Source organism: Gallus gallus, chromosome 2, assembly GCF_016699485.2.
Source record: "Gallus gallus isolate bGalGal1 chromosome 2, bGalGal1.mat.broiler.GRCg7b, whole genome shotgun sequence".
NCBI lineage: Eukaryota > Metazoa > Chordata > Aves > Galliformes > Phasianidae > Gallus > Gallus gallus.
This window is the reverse complement of record NC_052533.1, coordinates 124,681,157-124,699,991: the sequence shown is the minus strand read 5'-3', so window position 1 is coordinate 124,699,991 and position 18,835 is coordinate 124,681,157. Positions and strand designations below refer to the sequence as shown.

Below are 18,835 nucleotides of genomic sequence, written 5' to 3'. Positions count from 1 at the left end.
GACAGAAAAAAAGAGGAAGAGAGATTGTTTTTAACAGTAAGACAAATGAACGAGATCCCAGGCCTGACTGAACCATGTGGTAGTACCTCGGTGTGCTGGCTTTGCCTGCTGTTCTCTCTCTTTTTGTGCTCCAAGAAAAAGTGAGAGAAGGGTAAACAGTATCAGAATTCTGTGTTCTGTTTCACTCACAGAAATGATATATATATTTCCAGAATCAATTTTCTGGTTTTTGTCCAAATTTCCTCCGTCCTTTCTCCCTCTATTTCCTTCTGAGCCATTGAGACAGACTCAAGCCCAAGCTATGACAGTAATTGTAACAATCTTGTTACAGTTTTGCTTCAATTAAGATCAAAGATTTTTTATAGCTTTGTTTTTTTCATTTATCTATTTCATGTGAATGAAGGCTAGTACTTCTTTTGTTCCCTCTGGTTATTTTAGCTTGGTATGCTTACTGTTACCTTTGTTCCCTAAATGTTTTAAGTGAGCCTATTCTGATTTTGCTCAGTTAACTTCTTTATACTGTGCCTAAGCCTTTCCCAGTATGAATGCCAGGATCTTTTCCTGTACCTCATGCTGCTGCTCAACAACTGAGGAAACTGCACATCTGTATTCCTGTTCTTTACAGCTCTCCCTAAAGAGTGGCTCTGAATCCTCTTCTAATATATTCCAGTATGAAACCTCTTGTGTGTTTGGTTATAGTGCAAACATGAACAGCTACCCATTAATAGACAGATACTGGGTCCAGTAAGGAGCTTTGTGATGAAGAGCATGCTGTTGTGAGAACTAAGAGTTGGATGAGGTATATCTATCTACTCACACTTTCAGTTCTTCATACCGTGATCTATAGCAGATGTCCACTGCAGTAACCTTCACTGCTTTTTATCCTTCTGTCTAACCTTAGACTTTTCACTGGTACAGTCATCATCATTTAATTATAGCATATGGCACTGTAAGAGCACTAACGTGTAATTACTGTCTCCTCTTCTTCCATTCTCCTGATACCACAGCACAGGCAAAGCGATTTTTTTAACATTTCAATTATGAAATCCACTGCATTTGATCCAGCAGTGCTCACCACTTCTTGCATTCTGCAGTGGTGGTTTTAGTTTCTAAAAGTTTATTTCCACATAGTCTTATGGAAACACATTTTATCTTAATTTTGGGTAGGCTGTTGGCATTGGAACAGAATTACGTGGAAAACTGAGTAGTTCTGTAAGTCAGAGCCCATAATCACCTTTGGAAATGACCTGTTAAGTTTCTAATAGGTAATTTGTATGCACAGTTACTGAAGCTACTTGCTCTGTTGCAATAATTATGAAAAAGATAATGGATAGGAACTCATTTGGGAACAAGTATTCTTGTTAACTGTTTTGCATTTCATCCAGGTACTCTGATTTTCCTTCTCCCCCCCAGTCTCCCCCCTCATAATTTGGAATTTGCCTTGGATTGTTGTTGCAGTTCAGTGATCTTTTATTCCTTCATACATATCCAAAACAGTTTAAAGCTTTCTAGGCAACTACTGATGTATTTTACATAATTTATTCCAAGTGGAAACCATAAAGAACCATGTCCTCACAGGAGGTTTCAGTGAAGTCAGTATCTTTCTATGCTTTTGAACTGGCTGTGCCACTGGGATTTTGCTTTCTTACTAGACATTTGGAGCCAGAAGATGTTTTATAAAGATCTGTATGAGCTGCCCTAGTATTTATTATTTCTGCCCCGTTTTCCTCAGTTACCTGTTTAACTGATGACAGATTAGGAAAAAAAAAAAACAACAAAAAAACCTCAGGTTTTGTTCAGCCCTCTGTGTTTTGATGCAAGAAGGAACTTATGTTAATTTGTGGTGAAGTATTTTCAAATTCGTGTATTATGGCATGGCTGTAGTTGTCCAACCTGGGTTCCTATACCTGGACACTGTGTGTGACTATAGGCATGCAGTTATCTGATGTGCCACTTGCTATGTTTCAGTTGTTGGGCATTTCCTGTAAAAAGCCATCTTCAAAACAGCACTGAGTATATATGTAGAGGTGTATAGAGGTGCAAGTGTATGTAAAAGAAGGGTGGAAAGAGGCATCTGGCTTTTTGGAGCATAGATACGTGGCAGTAGGAGGCACTGCAACGATTCTTCTGGTTGCAGCCAGTACAACCAAGGTCATACTTGAAAATTTGCTTTTAATTCGAGCTTCCTGATTGGTTGGTTGGTTTCTTTTTGAGGAAACAATGTTGGTAGGCAAAATTTAGAGAAAATGCTCAACATTTCTGCACGCACTGCAGAAAAGTACATACGGATGTATACATACACAGTATCATAACCTTCCCTTCATGCATTGCATGGTTGAGGTTAACTTCCATATGGTATTTGAAAAAACTTCTCCTTAAGTATCTTCCTTCTACTTTGTGAGTACATTACCATTTATATTTAGTTTTCAGCTCTGAATCTGTCTGCTCAAGGCACCATATCGGCTCCCTCTGGTGGTCAGCAGTCACCTGGAACAATTTCCAGTGGCTGTTAGTTGGAGGCTGCTCCCAGCCACCTTTTCTGTTTTTCCTGACACCTGCATGGCCTCTGTGAATGCTTCTGCTGCTTGGGATGAATCCCAAATGTCTTCCCCCATGAAACTGGACCACTGTGCTGCCCTCTCAACCATCCGCTGCTTGACTGAAGAATTTCTTTTCTCCCATTGACTGTTCTTTCTTTTCTCATTAAAATGGCTCCTCTTTCTCAATGAAGCAAATACATATATATCCAAATAGACCCAAGGGGGATGTTGTCAGGATTGAACACCAAATGTATGATAAGGACATATCTGTTTCCATAGCGTAGAGAGAGTTAAATGTACTTCACATAAGGATAGCGTGCACAAGAAACTCACCATGTTACCAAGGGTTAAGCGCATTCGCATTGAACGTTCAGAGTTCAAATGCGTCAAGCTTCTTTACTTTGTCAATATTTCTCTTACACTTGTAGCATTGAGTGGTTTCTCTCTGGTGTCTGACTTCTCGCCCTGCCGTTTCCCCTCCATTTAACATTGCCTCCAGTGTAATTGAGGACTATTTCTTTCATCTTTTTCTAAAGCAGAATGTAAAAAGAAATATCACAGTAAGTATTTTTGTATACAAAATCAACTAAGTAAAATTTGATATAATATATAAGTGCATGTGCACACACATGCTCACACATGTACGTCTATGAGAAGTCATACTGGTCTATGAAGGTCAATATTAAATGACTTAGTTTAAATGGTGGGTTTGGCTGGCTTGAAGAAAATGAGGACAGGTTCTATAAACGTAGAAACTATTGTTTTTATGTGTTTGTTGAGAAAAACAAATACCTTTCATGTCAATCTCCTGCACATGAAACAGTGTGTTTTTTACAACTGTCAAACATGGTAATATTGTGATATCTGAAATTGTTTTAATATTTTGCTAATGTTTCCTGTGGTTTCCATAGTAGTCATTGATTTTTTTTCCTGTCTGATATTTAAAATTCAAAAACAAGGCTGGATACTTTAAAACAAGGAGGTTGTAAGTTTTTTTGGTGCAAGACTAAAAGTATTATAATGGTTAATGCCTAGAAAAGTTCCATATGCAGTGAAGCGGTCTCTACTGGTTTACTTGCATCTGTTTTCATAATCTAAAGTTTAGCAGATATTCCTGACTTAAAGAACTGGGGACTAAAAGTCTTACCCAGCACCTCTCTTCCTGAGGGAGCTAACCTGATTTCTGTGCCAGTGGGTATTTGTGTGAATTCACTGCAGGAGGTGCAGGCTGGTTTTATGTTGGTGTGATATACATAAGCAGCTTCCTTTCTCCCGATCCTTTGCGTGCTTATATTGTTTGATATTAACACTTAAGCATATTGTTTTAGGCCAGACAATTGTTTTGAAACATGCTTTTATTAATGGAAACCTTTTTTTTTTCTTCTTCTTTCTTGTGAGCTCATTTGTCAAAAAGCAGTATCACCTCACTGAAGATGGTATTTGAGATGGAAGGTCTTAATTTCATGTAAAGTCTGAGAATCTCTTCACCCCCTCCCACACACCCTACTGCAGCTTTCAGGTGTAATCCAGTGCCCAAAATAAAACACAGTTGGTGTGATGTGCAACATCCAGGAGGAACTGGCTTGAAACTAACACTATTTTCTCACACTCTATCCAGGCAGTTGGTCATGTAAACACAAGATGTCTTTAATGGCATCATTTGATGATGTGAAATAATAGTCTCCCAGAGTGTTTATTTCCATAAATGCCAAAGTCCTGATTAGAATAGTAAGTCTCACTACTTAGAGACTGTCACTGGATGATACTGAGACGGTCTTTTGCTCTATAGTTTCACTTCTCCATCACTGGCAGTAGTAAGAGAGAAACAATAGCAGCATCCAGTAGTTCCTAGGGGAACTCTGTTTCAGCATACATTTTTCACTGATGGATTAATATTTTGCTTGATGAATTAGAGGCTCTGAGTCTTCCTTCTTTTCAGTGATTATAGAGGGAGACTTATCTCCTAATTTAGCTATCTGTGCTAGGTGACAGAAATTAGGCATCCTTCCTACAGCAGGAGTGGTATTCATAGTTGGAAGGCAGTTCAGAGTTTCACCAACCATCTGATCTGCCTTCCTGCTATGGTCTGGCTATACACCTGGCATAAAAGAACAAACTTTTCATTGTTTGTAATAACACAGGGAAAAATCAAGTCCCTAGACAAGAGGAGCTGTGCAGTCTAATAAAAGGGGGATTTTGGAGCTCCTTTCTCCAGTTGAGAAGTATTTTGTCCTAGAGTGGTCAACATCAGTCCTTATCCAACCAGCTGTTGACTTGTGTATGGCACATTCCTCATGAGCAAACTGAAATGTATATCTACTACCTTCTCAGTAGCTCCTATGTCATCTGTTTAGATGGCTAACCATGGAAAAATGTCAGCTCCTACCCCAGTATATCATTCTTTACAAGCATAAATTACTTATGGCATGTTTTATAAATATAAGTGAAGCTTTTTAATAGTGTGGCTGCAATAACTTTTTTTTGCTGGCAGAATAATTTAACACCCAATGTCCTGAATCTAAATAGCTTATTTTAGATTACTTTATCTACCCCGAAATTGTATTAGAGACTTCAGTTCTAGTTAAATTTAATGGAATCCTGGCATCAGCACTCTCCTAGGACTTCTCTAAGATGAGTGTAACTATGCCTACTCTCTCTCTCTTTCTCTCCCTCTCTCTTTTTTTAATATTGCATAAGTGCATTAAAATGGAGGGAGTTGGACTTATTTTGCTTCAGACTTTCAGCTGTGTGTAACAAACAATTTACTGTTAATTTTGGATCTTAGAGACTTGGGACTAAAGGGAACAAGTCTGCAAATCTTAGCTGGCATTTGGGGAAAAAAATGTTTTATTCTTCCTGAAGGTGAGAGTAATGCATGCAAATTATGACAGGGTATGTAAGAGTATAAACCACACCAAATTTGATGCTGATGGTATCTGAGTTTCTTAGCTATCAGTTTGACTTCATCTGTAGTTTATCAAATAACATGCAATCATGACAGGGATTGTTCTTCCTGCAAAGTTGCCAGCAAAAGGAGCCGAGTTACTTGTAGATGAGCTTTTGGGAAGCCTTACATTAAAATCCCATTATTTTCTCTATAAAAAATAGGAGAAAACTGGGAGCTTGCTACTGTGGAGGAATTGTCTTCTATGTGCTCGTTGGGGAGGCCAGGGAGTGGATTTGGCCTACAATTCTTTCTGTTGTTCTTTCTGTTCTTTACTTTGCATCCTGAAGGTAGTTCATACTTCTTCATTTGTTTTGTGCCTCAACATTCGGTGGCCTGGTTTTGAAATTGTTTTTGTTATCTTAAAAGAAATAAAGACACTCAAAACCATAGCTCTTAGTTTGGTCGTTTGTCAAGAAAAACGAAGTAGAAGAGACCCAGGAAACAGAATGAGGAAAATAACATTTTGATAAAAGATCTGGGAATAGTAATTTTCTAAGTGCATTAATTATACATACATTTAAGCATTTTTGTACTGTTTGGTGGGGTATTTAAAATAAATCTACATTATCCTTACTTTCAGTGCAGGCCGACCAATATGCATGCATTCAGCTGTGAGAAGGAGACTTCCAGACTTTGTACTGGAAATGATAGGCAGCTGCCTCTGCCACAGTTTGTCCCGTTTTGCTTGTCTGTTCTTGCTGAAGTACTTCATAAACTGTTGGGGTGGTAGCTGATCTTCATTTAGCATGTGTTCTTCCTTATGATTTTACATGGTAAGGCCTGAGGGAGGAGGAGAAAAGTAGTGTACTTTCACAAGTATTCAGTTTTTAATTCTTAAATAAAAGTGAATTTATATTACTTTTGAAACTGTCAGAACATATCAAATTGTTAGATGAGAGGAAAGCCAAATTCTTTTTTCATTTTTTAAAAAAGAAATTGAATGGTAAGGTGAATTTGTTTATTTCAGGACAAATTAATATGTCCAAGCAAAGCCAAGACACAATACTTTTGTCTCAACCCTGAGACTAAACACATGCATTGCTTAACTATCTGCCCTACAGTTGCTAAACCATTACATGGCTATTTTCAGTTTTATTTGTTTTTGAAAGCACCTAATTCTAGAAAATTTAAACAAAAAGGAATGATTTTGCTTTTTTTGGTTGGTGTTATGGAAATATGATTAATCAATATATATACCATTATGGATGAAGAATATGTTGCAAAGTATAGACCATCATTCACCTAGTTTTCATGATACATAAATTCTTCCTGCTAGAGCAGTATCACAAAATTCCCTTTCAGGTTTTGAGAGGCAGAGTGGAGATTACATTATTCTCATTGCTTTCTTTAGCACATCTGAAGAAATTTCTGATAACTTAGCCTGAGATAACTATAGTGAACTCCCAGGATGCAGGATTTCTTTGTGTTTCTGCATGCTAAATGACAAGAAGTGGATAAACTGAATATGCTTTCATTTATTCTGAATAATAGCTGGTGATATGAAATATTCAATATCTGAGCAGAAAAGAACCAAGATAAGACAGCAGCAAAAGTTGTGATATTGCTCTTGCGCAAGGGTCATCATGTGAACTTCCTACTGGTAGTGTGGAAGAAACAGTGGAATGTTACATCATCTTGAAAACATAGCTGTGTGCTGCTATCACTCACACTGCATCTTCTTTCCTTGGGGATAAAGCTTGTGAGGTGACATTTTGTTACAGAAGATGGAGTCCGAGTGTCTGAGCTTCTTTCCGATATTGCCATTTTGGGAATTGCATGGAGAGGAAAAGCTGTCCACTGGAGACCTGAAAACAAGCAACGTTTTCTTTCTAGGCCGATAGCATGAATGCATCTGGTGCTGATAGGAAGTTATTACCCATACTATCCATTTGAGGTAGGTCATTTATAGCACAGAAACATCCATTGTGTTTAGGTTCTTGTATGTTCATTGAATAGGAGACAAAAAGGCTAAGAGATTAGTTAAGTGAAGGCCCATCCTCAAGCAAGTCCGAGGCATGCTTGACCTGTGAAGTTATCCTAGTGTTGTTTTTTATGGCTGCATTGTAGGACTTAGTTTTTCACAGAAGTAGGGACTGGCTGTATAAATTAGGGCTATACATGCTTATATCAAGCAAATCCTTTTCAGCCAGGAGAGTCACTTTGCAATATAGTTCTCAGTAAGTGTAATGTGAGGCATTACTCCCTGATCTTCATTTCATTGTCACACTCTGGTAGTGATATGCCTGGAGCCGCAGAAGGCCTCAAATGTGGTCTTGTGGCATCTGTTGCTGACTTGGGTTGAAGATTTGCCAAAGGGAAGGTTCTTCAGTGACCATAGTGTGGTAACATTATGGATGGAAGAGCTATGTAATTTTTCCTCTTTGATAGACTGATGGGTTTCTGTCACCCACTTCATTTCTACAGGGACTCACAGTCTGCAGGGAGTCTGGGTAGAGACTCCTGGGACTCAAAGTCTGTTAGTTGCTTGCAAATTCTACCCCTCACATTTGCTGTGAGTTTAAAGGAAACAAGACAATGGACACTTTTAATTTGGCAGCTTTTTTATTCTTATTTTTAATGTGTTGGCACAGAAGTAGTGAGTACTGTACAATCAATATAGAGCGTCTTTTAAGAATCTTTCATGCCTGGATATACATCTGGAACTGTTTGCACTAACTAAAAGTAAAATAAATGCCACAGCATATTATACCATACTTTTTTTCATTTAAAAAAGGAAATTGAAAACACACCACCCCTCAAAATGCTTGACATTGAATTGGCTATTGAAATGGTATCAGTAAAGTATTTTATATATTCCATATTTTGTTCCATACATCAGCTTTCCTTGATGCGTTAGACTTGGAAGCATGCCATGTGAGCTGAAATGTTGCCGTATATGAAAGACCGCCTTGTTTTAAAAATGGACTAAATCATTGAGGCTACAGGAAGTAAAGCAAATCAGTTTGAATAAATGCACATCTCTTTTTGCTCATGTTCTTGCACTTTTTGCTTCGTGTCTTCCACATTTGCCTTCAGAAGTTGGCCAGGTTTACGGTAAATATCAACGTTCACCTAACATCTAAATAATAGTGATAAAAATAACTCCTCCCATAAAAACGCTACGAATGACAAGAACAGTATGGTTTCATGAACCAAGAAATCCACAGAAGAAATATCATAACTTAAAGCTGGTTTTACAACATTCTTTAATTTTAAATGGAGCGAAATATTTCTGTGGTAAAGTCACAGTTTTTCACTCTTTGCTGTAAAAGAGTTTCAAGAATGTATATTTCAGATTTTTTTTTCCAATATAATCCAAAGCAAATGCAATAGATCTCTGCATACTTGAAACATATTTTCTGAATTTATTCTAAGTCTCTCACTGCACCAGAGGGTTGTGTGTATGGATTAGGACTAGCCCATTATTTCACTATCTATCTCCATCCTGAATTGATTGCAGCGAGTAGTGAAGAATGAATTGCAGATGTCTCCTTTTCTCTTTGGTTTGGAGGACCTCAGGTTTCAGCCCCGTTTTATGAGAACTAGGCTAAGGAGTCCAACTCCATCACTGCTTAGAAGGTTTCTGTCTATGGAAGAAGTCTTTGCATCTGAAATAAGTTACTGTCTCTGGATACACAGCCGGCACTCTGAAATGGGTGATGTTGTGAGAAACTTTCTGTCATGTCTCTCCTAATTTGGGATTATTATTTGAAATGTCAGATTCCAGCAGAAAAAATAGCAAAGCCCGCTTTGCGAATGTGGAGTTTGTTTTGACATGAGAACATAAACATATTTGGAATTCAAGAAATTAAGTGATTTTAAGAGATGTTTCCCTTAAAACTCTTCCAAATTTTAGGCAAAGCTCAAGGAATATGCTCCTGTATTAGAGAGCAAATGTACCTGAAGTCTGGGACAGGCAGGATTTCCCACATAAATGATGCAGTTTTTCCTTTTGCGGGGTTCTTTCTACCCCTCCCATCCCTTCATCACCTCTGAACATACAGATAGCAGAATAAACACAGAGAGTTGCTCTTAAAAATGTGAAACCTCTCATATAACAAGGTTCAGAGGCAACTTGGCTCACATATAAATACAATTTAAATACTGGTTTGATTTTAGCTTGCATACTTTCAGGCTACTTTTCAACAACTAGAGTAAAAATTTTGTTTTGTTTTGTTTTAAATTAAATTAATAATGATTTGTAGGAGGTGAAGTTCTGGCCTATGTATCAGACATTGCAAGCTTTGTGAGTTCAGGTGACAGGGACTGGCAGCTTTGCTGTGTGCTCCTTCACCTCTCCATCTCCAAGAAGCCTTCCTCTGAAAACTGGAGCAGCTGATGTCCTCCATGCTGGGTGCTGGGATAGAGGTGGGTGCAGAGTATCCTGTGCAGTGATGCGCATCTTCTGCAGGAGCTGGGGAATCTGTCACAGAGGTGGGAAGCAAACACGGGCAGAAAGGCTCCTGCAGGAGCTTTGCTACTGAAGAGGCTAGAAGGATGGGAAGTTAAAAAGAGAGCAGTGGGGCAGGCTGCTTTCCAGGCCTGTGTGTTAGTGGTGTTATCTTCCAACCATTCCAAGCATGTGAAAGAATTTTGCATTTTATACTGTAGTTCTACAGAATTTTTCTTTTTTACACTTTTCTTTCCCCCTTCCTCTATTCTGACAGGACAATATGGTACCCTGGTTTGAAGTGTTTTGAGATGTGCTTGAAAGCAGTCTTTTATCTCCTTACAGAAGGCTTTGCTGGAGTGCTTATGGACTAGCAGAGATAAATCTGTCTGCCAATGTACAGTAGCAGGGTGGTTTGTATGGCTTTGCAGGGGGTAGGAGGACAAGTCAGTGGCCTGTCAAGTTGTTTTTGTTTGTCTGTTTCTTCGCAAAGAAAGGTGATTAGAAAAAATAAAGCCTAATATCAGCAGAGGTATATGAAAAGTAATGATAATGTCAGTGGTCAGCAAATTGGGCGGCACACAGTGTCGGAGGGAATAAAACCAGCTCAAGGGCAGCGGTAACTATCTGCAGTTGGAGGGCCAACCCACACGCTGTTTCCCACTATAGCTTTCAATTTAAGTAACAAAATATCTCCAGCTTTTGGGAAAAGTGTTCCCCCTCTGATCTGAGCTTTTGGGAACAGACCTAACTCTGGAACAACACGGATTGGGAGCAGGAGAGGTGCGGCTGCTTACGGTGCCGGGTTCAGCTCACTTTCAGTTCCCAGCAGCTGAGCTGTGGGATACAGCCTGTGCCTGCTCGGCGCAAGCAGCAGCTGAGCAGAGTTTGGTTTCTCTCACTCTTTCTTCCACCCACCTCCATCTCCTCCCTGCCTGTGTCTGCGCTCCCACATGCTTCAAATCTGTGTACCTGGACTGCCTTCCTTAACAGTTCAGCGTGAGTGTTAGCAGAATGAAAACCAGATGGACCAGCAGTTCCCACTGTTATCTCCCCACCAGCTCTGGCAAGCCTCCCTTTCTCTCTCCTTTCTTGGCATGGCAGAAATATTTGCCTTTATTTAGGAGGGCTCAGGCTTACTGCTGTGCCTCTCTCCCTCTGTTGCAACATGAGCTGAAAGCTATTTATTCCCCTGTTGCTGAGGTTGGTTGAGGTGAGTGCGAGATGAATTCAGCTATTAAGGAAGCAATTAACATTTCAAGACTAGTTTTTGTAGTTCTTTATATTAAATGAATGGCTTGTTGAAGATATAGATTTAACTGTTTGAGTGGAGCGATATGGAAAGGAAATTTTGTATAGAAATATATTTTAAAACCTACTTTTGTTTTTCAGCATGTAGCAATGTATTGTTTCTTGATTTACAACTCAAACGTTACCTGTGTGTGAGGCTTAATATTTGAGCAGAACATTTTGAATACTGTTCCCTATGCTACTGAGGCTGGCTAACCTGAGATCCAAACTGCAGATCCTTTTCTATTGTACCTGTACCCCTCATCATTGTTTTCTCTCTGTCTTCGTCTGATAAATGAAAGTTCTGATAATTAAGTTTTTGAGGCTCTTAAAAACACACTCTTCCTTCATAAAGTTCATTTAGTCTCTCTTAGTGTCTCACATGCAAGATCTTAGATGTTTGGCTTTTTTCTGTGAACTTTATTCTCTGTTCTAACAAGATATACCTTCTCAAAGTCGAGCAACAGAGTTCGTAAAACATTCCTGACTTTACCATTGTTGTGAATTGAAACCACAGATCCATCTGTTAACCCAACAGTGGTGACACTTTTTTGCTAAGCAGTTTAATGGAGCACATGAAGCCTTGTATAGGACAATCTGTAAAAAAAAAAAAAGTAATCCTGACACCAAAATAAGGGATGCGAGACTCGTGCCCATTTAAAGCTAAGCTTTGTCTTCACTCAAGATGGCCCAGTAAGCTATTGTGTTACTTTTGCTATCAGCTGGTAAATGTCGTGTTTTGCCCATTTTTGATAAATGAACCACAAGGATTTGGATGGTTTTATATTTCTGTTTATTTGTTTATCTTTTTTTTTTCCACATCAACTTTAACACAGAGTTATCCAAAAAAATGTTTCTGTAGCACCTATATAAAATATCTGGCATTTCTAGCTCTTTACTTGCAAGGGAACTGTTAGGTTTTCTGCCTGTTTTTCCTTTTGTTGTTGTTTTTCATCTCTTACAGGTTTTGAACATTAAAGTTGTTCTTAGTTGTTCTTAATGTGTAAAGATGTAAACTTAAAAATGTTATGCTTTTTTTTTTTTTTTTAATTGATATGTATGTGTGGCAATTGACTTATCATTTTGACATGTTTATTCTTGATGGGAATGTGAGAATATCCAGGGGCATGGTGGCAAAGTTATCCGAGAAGCACTGGTATTTAACATAAGTATCTCTCGTTGCTCACAAAGGCATGACAAGAGCTGGCTTCAACCAGTATCCTACCCAATATCTCACCTGTACTAAAGAGCTTCTGCTTGTACTCCTGTAAGGGTTGTTTTAAGGGGATTTATTACTTTCCTGTCTCTTCCTCTCCTTTTTCCTCCTAGCTAACATTGAAGGGAGGTGGCATTATTGCAGTTTCAGGGGTGCTTGGGAGGCAGCATCTGCACGTGCTAGAAATGAAAAACAAAAGATAATACAGCACTGCTGCAAATGAGGTCTTCCCATCTATGCTGCACCTTCTTAAGTAAGGTTTAGATGATGTAATTCTGCAAGAGCACACTGGAATAGATAACCAGGTGTAATCTTTTGTGGCATGGCTCACTTCCTGCGTTTGCTTTTAAACTTTATTTCAGAGTGGATGTGCTTGGGGAAATAAAATAGTGTGTTCCTATGGTGTGTTACAGATCGCACTGAGAAGCATTCCACAATGCCAGACTCACCTGTGGATGTGAAGACACAATCCAGGCTGACGCCTCCAACAATGCCACCTCCTCCCACTACCCAAGGAGCTCCAAGAACGAGTTCATTCACGCCCACAACGTGTAATTAGACTTATTTTCTTCCTGTTCTTCCGTATTCTTTCTTTCTGTATGTAAGAAACTAAAGTGTGTGAAGGAAAACCTGTATGAAAGGGCTGCAGCACCATTTGATTATACTGCAGTAAGTAATTAAACAAATCTAAGATCACAGCAGATTAATGCATCTTTAGTCTGTTAAGGTGTACAGCTCTGAGCTGTGGTAATTTCCCTGATAGTTTGACCGTAGTGTAAAAGAACAGAGAGCACTCTTTGCTATGTCATTTATGCTTAGATCAGTCCTGTGAGAAATACAGAAAACTCTTATGCTGTTTTGTTGTATAATTTAAGGGATTCTGTTCACTTTTGTGTATAAATTTTGGTAGTTATTGTTTAGGCTTTGTGGTTTGTTTATATATTTAAAGTGGGGGTTTATTCTTAAAGACAATATTTTATCCCACTAATGATTGAATGAAGTGCTATATAATTTCTAGTTAGTAGTGATACAAAAACAAAAATAAAGGCCTTTTGTTGATTTGTCTTGAGATTTCTAATCCGGGACTACCTCACTGTCTCAGTTTGCTGATGTAAACACACGGGAAGCTCTACCAGTCATGGTGGAGTTACTCTGCATTCATATCAGTGTAACTGAGATTGCGATCTGGCATGTTGTCTGGACTATTCTTTTCACAGTCATGAAATGATCCACATTTCTCTTACCAAGATTTAGCTGCAATTTTTTTTTTTGGTCTCTTTTTTACTGCCTCGTAATAGTATAAACATGAGAATGTGTTTACATTTCACATTTTAAATAAAACATTTTTAGAACAGTAGAATACATATGCCTAAACAGAATGATGGCAGCATCTTCTATTTGTCTTGCCTATATCTTTTTAGCCTCTTGCTGCCTGTTAAATGCCTTTCTTAAAATTCACCTCTGTGCAGAAGGCCAGCTGGAAGCCTTTGTACCACTTATCCCAGTGAACCCTGTCCTGAGGATTTACATCAGACTTAAACAGTGAGGAGCATTTGTGCCAACCCTTTGCATAAACTCAGATTTAACCCAGTGACCCTGATCTTGCAAAGATCTGTTTGTTTTGTTTAACTCCAGCACCTGAATCATCCCAGGAACTGCTCTGAAGTTAAATTGTTTTGAGGTTTTTTTTTCCTAGATGGGGCTCTTGCAGATTAAGTCTTTCAGTCTAGTGCACTTAGCGCAGTTCTAGATGATCTTGGGCAGTGATAAAAGGAATGAGACCATGTTCTTTTCTTTCCTTACAGTCCTCAGTTGAGTATACTCACTAGATTTTCTGGATATTGTTGAAAGGTGTGTGAACCATAGCTGGTTTTGTTTTTTTTTTTTTGTTGTTGTTGTTGTTTTGGCTATTCATATGAAGACCAAAAGTCTAAAGATCTAATTTTAAATGCCTTTTACACTGTCAGATTTTGGAGTTTGGCCTTAGCAGTTCCAGCTTGGATAGTAAAAAGCCACTTCTGTTTGAGTGTTTGTTACTCTTATTGCTACTACAGTGAGAATGCCCATAGGCTAAGAAGAGCATACTTGTTTTCTTGTCAAGAGTACACTTGTTTGCTTTGTTTTAGACTATTGAAAACTCTTAAAATATATTAGTTTGTTGAAATTCTAAATGCTAAATTTTGTTTTATTAATAACATGGCTATGTTTTACAATAACATAGATGTCTTTGCCAGTTGGCAAATTCAGACATTATAAAGAGATAAAATCATTAGTATTGAGTGGACTATTGCAAATGAAAGTAGTTTTGGAGCAGCTGCTTTTGGGGAATATTTTTTTGTTTATTTTGTTGAGGAATTTGGTCCGCCTTTCTCCTCATCATATCTATCCTAGAGAGTGAACTCTGCAATTCTCTACTTTCTTTATCTTAACCCCATCACCAAGAGCAGTGACTGAGTTATCAGGTTGTGTTAGGATAGAGCAGGACATATTCTTCCCAGTCCTAATTTACTGAGTTCATGGCGTGATGAGTTTGGCTATGCAACCACCATGTATTTGTTTACTCACATATCTCACTCTGTGCTGCAGCACTTAGCGTGGCTTAGAGCTGAACTTTGAGAAGCCAGCTTCTTTCTATTTCTGCTTTTTCCACTTTTTGCTTTCTCTAGTCCACTCAGGTAGAAGAGGCAAACAAAACTAGATAAAAACCACATAGAAACCAGGTAGTCAATCAGATTGCTGCTTATGTATTTCCACCATAAAGGCCCTTCAATCATTAGGGCAAGAGCTCCTTTAAAAGAAAGGTTGTGATAAACTGTACGTATCCATCCTCAAAAAGGAGTTACTTTCTAAAAAGAAAGATGACTGATGGAAAAAGTGACAAATAGAAAAGGGATGTTTGGCTTCAAAGATGTTGGTCATTAACAAAGATGAAAAGTTCTTGAAGTTGCTCACTTTGTCATGGATATGCTTTCAAAAAGGAAGCAAATTAAGCTATTATCATTCTACATTTTTTATTGTAGGTAAGTTCCTGATTTGTGGTGGTTTTTGGTGTGCGGTGATGTAAATTCAGGTCTTGGTGGTTTGGAATAGGGAGGCAGGTTGCACCAAGGGAGTGATACTAGAGCAGGTGGTTTCTAATTGACTCCCTAAACAGAAGCCCACAAATTTACCCAAGGCAATAGCCAGCTGAGTAGCTGCTGCTGGGTATATTTGTTTGCTGCCCGCCCATGCTTCCAAGTGCACGTGTACATTTTTATTCATAGGGAGCAATTGTTTTGCTTGTCACTCACTGTCATTTTGGCTAGTTAGCCTCAAGAGCTTGTGTTGCTGTAACTTGGGTGGAAAAAGATGTCCTCAGTTTAATTCTACGCTCTCTTCTGGAGTATGGATAAGAATCAAAACTAAAACAGTAGCCAGAAATGGTTGTTGTCAAGGTTGCAACCTTGCAACAGGAGGAAAATGCTTTCCTATACATTTTAAAGATACAATACTGACACACGAAAAGCAGAGTAATTTCCTTGTGGTCTCTGAGAAGTCTTCTCCTAGTTTTGTGTCCTAGCTTCAATACTCTGGGCCACAGCTAGCATGGCACCATTTGTACCTGCACAAACAACTTAGTGTGCTCCATATGTTAGCAGCTAGGAAATCTGTATCAGAAAAAAATAACCTTCTCATTGGGTGGTGTAAGGTTAAAACGTGCAAGTCCTGTTTTATAAACACAGCTGTCAGTTGTGTGTACAAAACACGAGTAAAAATATTCAGAGATAAACTGAGGCTTCATGAAATATGTCTGCACATTTTTTTCTACCCCAAAGAACAGGGTTTTTTTTTTGTTTTCAGTCACATACATGCTCATGCTCTCTTCTCTCTATTTCCGTTCCCCTTTCTCTCTCTTTCTCTCACTTTTTTTTTTTTTTTAATTGTTGTTTGTTTGTTTGTGGTATTCAAATAATGTTTTTCAGGTTCAGGAGCTCTTTGAGGGGACTGTGTGACAGGCAACTACTGTTACTTCCAGTCCATACAGTGTTCAGTACCAGATAATATGAAGTGGATATAAACTGTGGAGTGTTGCTCTGTCACAAGTAACTCTGTCTTTGATCATGCTACTTAATTAATTTTGAGGTCAAGCACAGAAAATTTTAAGCTGTCTTCCTTCTCTCTTCATCCTTCTCTTTATTTTACCATCTCTTCTCTTTCTCTTTCAGTAACCAATGGCACAAGCCATTCACCAACAGCGTTAAATGGAGCTCCATCTCCTCCTAATGGCTTTAGCAATGGGCCATCCTCTTCCTCTTCCTCTTCTCTGGCTAACCAGCAGTTACCACCAGCTTGTGGAGCTAGGCAGCTCAGCAAACTGAAGAGATTTCTTACAACCTTACAGCAGTTTGGCAATGACATTTCACCAGAGATTGGGGAGAGAGTGCGTACCCTTGTGCTAGGACTTGTGGTAAGCAAAAACCAGTGATACAGTAATTTTTCGTTTACCTCTTTTATGCTTGAAATGTTTATTATACACAATAGTGTGTTACATAGATGACTTATTCCATACTTTAAGGATACCAAAAATGTAAGAATAAAGTGCCAGCTCTTGTCCCATATCTAGCAGAAGTAACTTGACTGTCCTTCCACAAGTGGCAGCTATTCTCAACTGGATACAGACTAGAATAGTAGTCAATGTGGTGTTATGCCAAAAGGATGTGAAAGGGTTTTTGCTCTTACTGATGGCAGCCCTGAAGTAGACACAGCTTGAATTATATAATGCAGTAAAATCTGTTTTGGTTTACCTAATGTGATTGACTGGGTAAAAAAGGGTGCCACTACACACAGCAGCAGAATACTGGCTAAAAGGATGAGATGGATATATATACTCGGGCTGTGTTTACGCACTGGAAAACCTTTTCTCAGTATTCATTGAATCCAGTGATGAGGAAGCTGAAAGGGTATTGATGCTATTTAAGAACACACTATTTATAAGATTATCTTTATGTGATTATATGTCTGAATGATAATTTCAGGCTTTTTTTTTTCTACTACTGTCAGGTTGGGCTGCAATTTTATAGGCAAACTGTTGTGAATCTGGCCCAGGATTCTTTCTATTCTCATTAAAGTCTTCCCTCTGCCAGACATTGTTGTCTCCCATGTATCTCCTTCAGCAGTAATTACACGTACCAGGAAAAATGCTGTTGCAGTGCTCTAATATACATCTGTTTTGAGCAGCTGCGTTGCCATTGACTTCATTTGAAGCAAAGACTGCCAGCACTGTTTAGTACAAGGGCTCAGGTGGCCTCCATTTGTATTTTCACAAAACACTACCTGAAAGCAGTGAAACTAATTCACTCGGGTCTGTGTTAAAAGGAAGGTTAAATTAGGTAGTGGAACTTCAGTAAGTATCATTCTGCATTTGCTTCCATATCCAAAATGCCTATTTAATGTGGTTTTGCACGCCATGTGGTTTTCTGTGGAAAGGTGAACTGGTGAAGTAAAGAAACTAAAGACAGCTTTGGGAGCATCTACCTGCCTTTGATTTTCACATAAAAAGCACTAGCCTGTTGTTATTTACAATTGATTCCTACCTTGCTAAATTTCACCTGAGCTCTGATGAGCAAACTAGGAACCTTTCCTTGCGAATGGTCATGTATCATTATTCCCATGGCTAAACTTGTGCAGGATGTAGACTTCATGCTTACGTCCTTAGTCACGAAGCAATGACTTCCCATCACAACTTACTGGTGCAGTAAGGTGTAATAAACAACTCCCTGATCAGTACAATAAGCGATGAGCAATTTTCCCCATCAAACAAAGAGAAACTTGCCTTTAAAAACAATTTTTTTTTGTATGAGTTTGCATGTTAATTATTAATTATTATTATTAATGATCTGTAGTGGGAAAATAAATACAAGAAGCACTAAGGCAAAATAAAAAAAATATTGAGAAAAGCAACTTTAACTGGAGATGTTTGACATCTGAAAAGATTTCCATGCTTAGCGCCTGAGAGTTTAAGCCATATGCTAAGCAACAGGCACTGAATGCTGGAGATGCTGGAGGTTCTCTTTGAGAATTTTAATAAGATAATAATTTAATATGTGGCATGCTTTTCTTTATCCTCCTATCTATATCAAGAACAAGGTATTGAGCAATTTTAAAGTGCTTTGGTTACTGTTTCTCTTGCTAAGTGTTTTCATTATTTTGTCACCAAGAAAGAATTTTTTTTCTCAACAGAATTCTACTTTGACAATTGAAGAATTTCATTCCAAACTGCAAGAAGCTACTAACTTCCCACTGCGACCTTTTGTCATCCCATTTTTAAAGGTATTGCACAGTTCAGTGATCTGGAAAGTATTTCAAACCATATTGTTGCTAGGTCACAGATGTGTGTTACAGTTTTTTCTTTTTAAGAGAGTCGGTAAAATGAATAACATTAAAGGCTTCTTCCCATAGCACGGGGGGTGGAA

At 38.4% G+C, this 18,835-nt stretch overlaps 1 protein-coding gene across 10 annotated transcripts in view; it reads left to right on the top strand.

Annotated features, from left to right (window-relative positions):
• The window catches only part of RUNX1T1 (RUNX1 translocation partner 1), a 109,683-nt gene that overhangs the window by 47,199 nt on the left and 43,649 nt on the right, over window positions 1-18,835 (top strand). For 8 of the 10 annotated variants that reach the window (NM_001398215.1, NM_204744.4, XM_015282777.4 and 5 more), the window contains 3 exons: window positions 12,797-12,934; window positions 16,589-16,830; window positions 18,603-18,692. In NM_001398215.1, coding sequence (NP_001385144.1) covers window positions 12,797-12,934; window positions 16,589-16,830; window positions 18,603-18,692 — 470 coding nt within the window. Of the gene's footprint in view, window positions 1-2,958; window positions 3,101-12,796; window positions 12,935-16,588; window positions 16,831-18,602; window positions 18,693-18,835 lie in introns of those variants that run through there. The other 2 variants (XM_015282774.4, XM_046918234.1) reach the window with 2 other exon arrangements.